At 46.1% G+C, this 7,592-nt stretch overlaps 1 protein-coding gene across 2 annotated transcripts; it reads right to left on the bottom strand.

The window, feature by feature from the left end:
• Positions 1–803: 803 nt before the first annotated feature.
• On the bottom strand, positions 804–6,247 carry LOC140525124 (sn-1-specific diacylglycerol lipase ABHD11-like). 2 transcript variants are annotated; one of them, XM_072640207.1, is made up of 6 exons: positions 6,085–6,247; positions 5,217–5,352; positions 2,993–3,166; positions 2,302–2,472; positions 1,728–1,909; positions 804–1,239 (listed from the first exon to the last, which is right to left on the bottom strand). In XM_072640207.1, exons 1-6 carry the CDS (start codon positions 6,114–6,116, stop codon positions 1,107–1,109), a joined length of 828 nt encoding a protein of 275 aa, XP_072496308.1. In that variant the 5' UTR covers positions 6,117–6,247; the 3' UTR covers positions 804–1,106. The 2 variants fall into 2 exon arrangements, with proteins under 2 accessions (XP_072496308.1, XP_072496309.1); XM_072640208.1 differs by lacking the exon at positions 2,302–2,472.
• Positions 6,248–7,592: the final 1,345 nt, after the last annotated feature.

The raw sequence follows: 7,592 nt of genomic DNA, 5'->3' as shown, positions 1-7,592 counted from the left end.
ATCTCTTCTTGCTCTTTGAGGAAGAGTGAAGTTTTTCCATGCCTTCCTTGGTCTGCAGGTAGTGTTTTTTGATGCACCTTTGACAAAAAAGGAGGGGAACTGTAGACTCCTCCCCACATCATTTTGAACCACTAAGATCTCAGAAAGGTCTAAACCTAGATTGGCCAATAAGCAGAGGCATTGTGGCCTACACTGAGCTTAATCTACCATAATGCTTTGCATTTTCTGGCATGACAGACATGCCTTATTTTCTCTGAGTGAACTCCAAATGCCCCTTCCTGTGACAGAAATTAAGGCTGATCAAGACCATTCTTTCTATTTGTAACCACTAAAGAACAGCATGCTTGGGAACAGACAATGTCTTGAATAGTGGGACTTTTCTTATGTTGGTATCCCATGGACACATACTATATAGGGGAAACACAGATATCCTGGGACTGTAATTTCAGTAGACACTTTGTCAATTGGCTTGTCTTATTGTATTTACAACTTATTCAATTAAAAACTTCCTTTCTCATACTATGGTTAAACACATATGGAGATCATGAATTTGAGTGACATAGACATCCTGAGTAGGTATTGTTCTAAAATGTATGTAGACTTCTCATTCTTTTATCAGTCAGTTAAAATTTAAATTCTGCATGTATGTATTTGCTAGCTTTAAGGGAATAAAGAACATGAATTTATATGCTGCCTAGCCTGTTTGCCTCTTTAAGCCAAACTTTCAGGTCAACATAAGTCACAATAAAAGTACTTAGTTTTCTAAAAAAGAAAAGAAAGTGGGTCATTAAAACATGTAAAAATTGCAGAACAGAGAACAGAAAAAAGTTTAGTGGGAGCTGAAGACAAGAAGACAACTTTGATTAACATGTTGAATATATCATATGATTAAAAAAATCAAACTGTTCATAATAGAGATTCACAATTTCTACAATTTCCTTTTTCTCCTTATTTTGCCTGTGGGAAAGTTCATGTTAATGGGTGTTCAGTTGTGAATTAGAAAAAGATGATTTCTTTAAAAGAGAAGATTCCAAGTGAAGGAAGTGCCTAGATCCTTGTGAATGCTGGAAAGTTAAGAAGTGGAGTGTGGGGAGACGGAATATCTTCTAGGATAGGAAACTGAGGAGGCTGTTCATGAAGTCTTGGGGCTTCTTAATATGGAGGACGTGACCAGTATCAGGGATAGTTTGGAACTGAGCTTCAGGGAATAGAAGCTTGATCTTGTGGTAGTGACTTGGCCTGTGAAAAGCAAAAGAGAGAAAAAATGAGAGGTGAAGAGAGGGAGAGAGGAAAGGAGACAGTGGTAGAAAGGGGGAAAGAGGAAAATTGAGAAGAGTATAAGATGAGAGGGAAAAGGAAAGGGAGAAGGGAAAAAGAGAGGGAGAGAGAAACAAAGAGATGGAGACAGAAAAGGAGAAAGAGAGAGAGAGAGAGACAGAGAAAGGGAAAAGATGAGTCAGTCAGAGATAGGCAGTCACAAAGATAAAGGTTGAATAGTGGGTACGTGGTGACAGAAGAAAAAACAGGCAAGGCAGACAGACAGGCATAAGTTGAGATAATGCACATGTTGTCTTCCAGTGCTGGAGAGACCCTCCCCTCCTAAACCAAAGCATAGCTGAAGCTCCCAATTACTCTCATCCTTTTTAATGGAGAGCCCAAGGGGGGCCCAAGAAAGGCACAACTCTTTGGGACTAGGCATGCTCCCCCACTTTCTGGCCCTGCCTTACGGAACAAAGGATGAATTGATGCTTATGAGGAAGAGTGTGGGACCATGATAAACTCCCTGGATAGCAAGAGGATCCAGAAGCTGTTGCTGTTGCTGCCACAGGTTTTCAGCATTGACTTTCCACACATATTTTCCGTTGACCCGCACCAGACTGTTGAACAGATACTGCCGAATACTTGCATCCTGGAGAGGACAAAGGCTTAGCTGGCAAATCTACCTGGACCTCTATCTTCTCCCTAGCAGCATTGCTTTCTCAGTCCTACTCAGACCAGACTCTCACTCATTTCCATACACTCTTCCCCTTTCCTCTTTCATGTGGACAAACATTGAACAAATGCCTCCTGTTGTCAGACAAAGTGCTGAGAATACAATGAAAAGTAGAAGATAGGGCTGGCCTTGGAGGAGTTTATAATTGAAGCCCTCTCTGCTTTCCTTAACCTCTCTCCCTACCCCCAGAGATTTTTTCCTGGACTGCATTCCACTCAACCCCGCCCCCAACTCTCCTGAGGACTCCAAACTCAAATGATTGGCTTGTGGCTTCAGCAGTCCATCTGCTGGGGGTCCTGAGGGATTACCTTTATGAATAGCTTCAGATACTCATCAATCACTTCAAAGGCTTGGGAGTCAGAGCGATTTCCAAGGAGGTTTATAGAATTCATAACAGGTACAATTTTAAAGACCTTTGGGATGCCCATGAGCACCAAGGGACTGACATCCACTGAGACCAGGCGTTCCACCAGCTCTGGCTAAAGAAGAAAGTCTATCACACAAGGAACAATGCCCTCCCTCTTCTTCCATGCACCTGGGGATGATCCTAGAGAAAGTCGGAGCCAAGGTCCTCAAAGGGGGAGGGATGGGGGACTATAGGAGTCCATTTCATAGTCTGTAATTGATCCTGATGCCAGCCTTCCTGTTTGCATGCTCTGGCTTACCCATGGAGAGGTGGTGACATTTATGAGGAAAAGTTCTTAGAACTTGACTCTGAACCCTGAAATTCCCCAGTGCTGGAGGAGGCACCCACAACTTCCCTTCAGTCCATTAGGATTTAGAAAGATGAAGTGTGTGTGAAGTAAATCTCACGTTATTCTCCCAGGAATTCTCTGTTTCCAGTACCAGTGTTCATTCCCAGCCTCATTCTACCCACAAATCCACAAGCAGCTTACTGAGTCTGATGAATCTTTGGTGTTGCTTATGGGGTTATAGACTGCTGTTGGTTGTGGAAAAGTGTGACACTCTCCCCCTTCAGCCCTAGTGGGGCACCCTCACCTTCTGTAGTGCAAATGCCATGGCTGTCCTGCCTCCCATGCTATGACCAATAAGGACACAGGGGGTGAGTCTTAGCTGTGACAGGAGAGCCAGCAGGTCAGAGCTCATGGCTTCATAGCTGCAGTCAGCATTATGAGGACTCTCTCCATGGTTCCTGGCATCCACTGTCAATACCTGGGGAGCAGAGACTTGGAGTTATCACTCTCTGATTCCCTCCCCCTTTGCTCTTCATCCTGGGAGTGCTGACCTACCCCACCAGCTGGAGGAGGCTACCTGAGGACTCCCAAGCTGTCCAGGAGGCCATGGGGTACTGAGTATTTCCTGCCAAGAGGAGGAAGTGGGGAAGATGGGACCATAATAGGACAAGAGCATTAGAAAGGAAAATATTCTGCTTCCTCTCCCATCCCCTCTACTCATGACTGTGGCCAGTACTGGCCCTTCTGAACTCTGGTTCTTGGGTCACTGATTCCCTCTTTCCCTGACTTTCAGCTTTCTTCCACTTCCTTTTGCTTTCTGATGTTAGGAAAGAAAGTAACTGGTAACTTCATTAACTAAAAGGCATTACAATTACTATTCATTACTAGGATTGTATGCCATTTAAAATAAATTTTTAAGAAAGGTGCAATTGGGGGGGGGGTGGAGCCAAGATGGTGGAATAGAAAGACGCACATACACATAGCTCCGAACCCACAACCCATAGAACATCTGTAAAAAGGAACCCACGGCGAATTCTGGAGCAACAGAGGCCATAGAACAGTGGAGCAAAGGAGATTTCTGTTCTAGAGGGACCTGCAAACCTCTTGCAAAAGCTCCTTTGAGCCGCGGACTAGGCGCCGTGGACTGGGAGCCCAGCACAGCCCTGCCGCGCCTGCGGCACCAAGAGCAGATCCAACCGGGCTTCAGAGACGGAATCTCCAGTGGCCACGCAGGTCCCTCCACCCACAGGTGACGGGGGTCAGTGAGAGGGTCTGTTTGGTGGGTCAAGAGGGGAGTGGGGTGCCCCCATAACTCAGGCCCCCTCGGGAGGCAGTAGCTGAGGCAGTGGCCGACCAAGGCTCCCCAAGCAGGCAGGAACCTGGATCCATTGTTGAAGGTCTCTGCATAAAGCCCCTGAGGGAACTGAGCCTGAGAGGCGGCCCTGCCCCCACTTGAGCACCTGAACTTAATCTCACACTGAATAGCAGCCCTGCCCCTGCCCAAAGCCCTGAGGGAAGCAGCATTTGAATCTCAGACCCCAAGCACTGGCTGGGAGGATCAGGAGGCGAGGTGGGTGTGAGGAGAATATTCAGAGGTCAAGTCACTGGCTGGGAAAATGCCCAGAAAAGGGAAAAGAAATAAGACTATAGAAGGTTACTTTCTTGGTGAACAGGCATTTCCTCCCTTCCTTTCTGATGAGGAAGAACAATGTTCACCATCAGGGAAAGACACAGAAGTCAAGGCTTCTGTATCCCAGCCCACTCAATGGGCTCAGACCATGGAAGAGCTCAAAAAGAGCTCGAAAAATTTTGAAAATCAAGTTAGAGAGGTGGAGGAAAAACTGGGAAGAGCAATGAGAGACATGCAGTCAAAGCATGAACAGCAGGTCAGCAGCCTGCTAAAAGAGACCCAAAAAAATGCTGAAGAAAATAACACCTTGAAAAATAGGCTAACTCAATTGGCAAAAGAGGTTCAAAAAGCCAATGAGGAGAAGAATGCTTTCAAAAGCAGAATTAGCCAAATGGAAAAGGAGATTCAAAAGCTCACTGAAGAAAATAGTTCTTTCAAAATTAGGATGGAACAGATGGAGGATAATGACTTTATGAGAAACTAAGAAATCACAAAACAAAACCAAAAGAATGAAAAAATGGAAGATCTTCAAGATGAGTAGAATTCTGGGTGACAGTAGTGGAGATATTTAGGGAGCTGGTGACCTCTGGTAATTCTCCAGACTGAAAGGGACCTCTGGTCCAACCTTTGGCTGAAGAAAAGTCCCCTCCAAGTGATCATCTGATCTTTGTATGAAAGTTTCTTGGGAGAAGGAACCCACTAGATCTGACAGTTTGCAGGTAGACTTCCTGATGTCCCTCAAGTCACGCCCTGTGAGGGAAGGTCTATCCCACCTTGATAACTCCTGCCTGTCATTTCACCCTCCCCAACATTCTATCCTTCCCCCCCTTCCTCTGACTTTGTCTGTCACTGTAGTCTGTTCCCTTTCCCAACTCAGCTGTCATTTGGGAATCTTTACCTTCCTGCCTGTCTTCTGTGCCAGGGTCTCAGCCTCAGCCTGGAAGATATTTTTGTTGGAAAACATTCCATGCAGGAAGACGACAGGTGGCAGGGTGTCCTGACCATCCAGCAGCCTGTAAGAGAGGGGCACTGGCCTGGCCAGGGCAGGGCAGAGGAGGGCATAAGAGGATGGATGGATCACACCAGGAGACAGTAGGAACATGGGATAGCAAGGGAGTGCAGGGTCTCTTGGGCTCTCCTCTTCCCCATACAGGTTCCTCTGATGGAGAAGTGCCCACATCCATTCAGAGTAAGAACAGTTGGGGTGAGGGGTAGAAGGACTGGGAGAGGAGAGGGAGACAGAAGCAGCCCCAGGGTACATGGATGTCAGGGGGAAGCTTGGAAGGAGAAGGGAGTCAGGGCCGACCACAAAGAGGGGTAGAGGGGGGAGGGGAGATTTGGGATAAGCAAAAACAGGAGAAGGGAGAGGAGGAGAAGATGACAAGAAGAACAGAGGGCTGACCAAGGGAAGGCAAGGAAGGGTGAAGGGGAGAGAGATGAAGTGAAGGGATATGGGAAGGAAGAAAAGGAGGGAGGACAGATGGGAGGAGGGAGGGAGAGAAGGGTCTGGGGGAAAGAAAAGCAAGGTAAGAAGAAGAGAGAACAAAGACAAGTGGATAAGTGGAAAGGAATTGAGGGAGGATCACAGGAAGAAGGGAAAGCTTGGAGGGAGGAGGGAGGGAGTCAGGAAAGCAAAGGTATTAGTGCAGGGAAAGAGAAGGGAGAGGGGAACTGGAGGAGAGAAGAGGGCAGGAGCAAGTTGCGGGAGCAGAAGGAGACTTCAGGGCCAGGAAAGAGCAGAGGTGCCCCATCTGCTCTGGACTCACCTGGGTCCGCTGCTGTTCCCTCGAATGGACATGGATGGAGCAACACCTTGGATGGGTGATAGCCAGGGGCGTGATGATCCCCTTAGGTTTAGAACCCATTGTCACATGCTGAGCATGGTAACCTGCTTTCTGCTTCCACAACTTCTTATGCTCCACAACTTCTCCCTGTCAGAGCCCTGCCCATAGCTTGTCCCACCCCTCCATGGTTCAGGGTCCCCTGAGTCTCCTCCCTCCTCTAGCCTTCTTCCTCCTCCCAAATTCTCAGACATGTAAACCACACCTCTTTCCACTGTGCCACAGTATCTTTTTCTGAAGGGCTTAACTGACACCTTTCTCCAGATTCTCCCCTCCTATCTTCTGTGGGATGATTGGATGGTAGAAATGGAAGCACCCTTTGAAGTCATATGGGACATATCATGGTAGAGGGTGAAACATTTTGTTCCTTGTTTCCCATGGCTTGACAATTTTTGTGTGTGTGCATGACTTTGGTTTTTTATTTTTGTTTTGTTTTTGTGTCATAATAAAAATTGTACAACTTTCAATAAGAGAGATTGAGGCAAAGCTCTGAGCCAATGGTATTTTATCGAAGGGTCCATGGTCCTCTATGATGAAGTGGACCTAAGATCTTCCTCATGATCATAGCTACCACCTCCTTCTAGTGCCCAATTTTTATGGGACTGGATACCTAGACATTCTTGAACAGCTATATCAAATACAGAGTAATTCCATTGGTGGAGATATAATTCATAGAGTAAAATAAGCACAGAAAATATCAGCAGAATCATAGATTGGGCAAAGCAGGAAATATTTCTATTGACTAAGTCTTCCCAAGATGGATAGGCTTCTCCTTATGTTAGCTAGGAGCTATACATATGTTCCAGGAACATGAGTGGAGAGAACTTTCCATCCCAAGACACCACACATGCTTGGTTTGGTCATGGAATTTAGCAAAACAGGATGGAAATATCTTTGTCAGCATTCTTATGGTTGTAGAAGTGAGCTCCACAGCTGATAAGCAAGTAATTTAAAGATGGCTCCAAAGAGAAAAGCAGGGGGTGGGGGTGTGATTTTGCACAGCCCTCCCACACTTGTAACCAATTCACTTGCAAGTCATGGCATCATCTTCCTAATATCATGGTCCTCTTCCACAAGGAAGGACAAACCACAACCTGTGATTAGTTCAATCTGTCCCACTGGATACCCAGTTGGTCACTTCCAGTTAGGCATCACTCCTCTCCTCTCCTCTCTTCTCCTCTCCTCTCCTCTCCTCTCCTCTTCTTTCCCCACATAGGATAACATGTTGAAGAGTTAATGAAATGTTAACGATCTTTCCTGTACATTTATAGGCCTATGTGACTAAATATGTTTTTCTTTCTCCTTAGAATGGAGGCCTTGTTCCCATGACTAAGAGGTCAACTTGAACCTGGCCAATTCCTCTTCCTGGAAGAGCTGGCCACTCTTCTGTAAATATATTAAATCAATCCTTTGTCCTTTAGAACACAGATGTT

This window comes from Notamacropus eugenii, chromosome 2 (genome assembly GCF_028372415.1).
Source record: "Notamacropus eugenii isolate mMacEug1 chromosome 2, mMacEug1.pri_v2, whole genome shotgun sequence".
Classification (NCBI taxonomy): domain Eukaryota; kingdom Metazoa; phylum Chordata; class Mammalia; order Diprotodontia; family Macropodidae; genus Notamacropus; species Notamacropus eugenii.
Note: the sequence above shows the minus strand (reverse complement) of the source record. Positions and strands in the feature narration are given on the sequence as shown.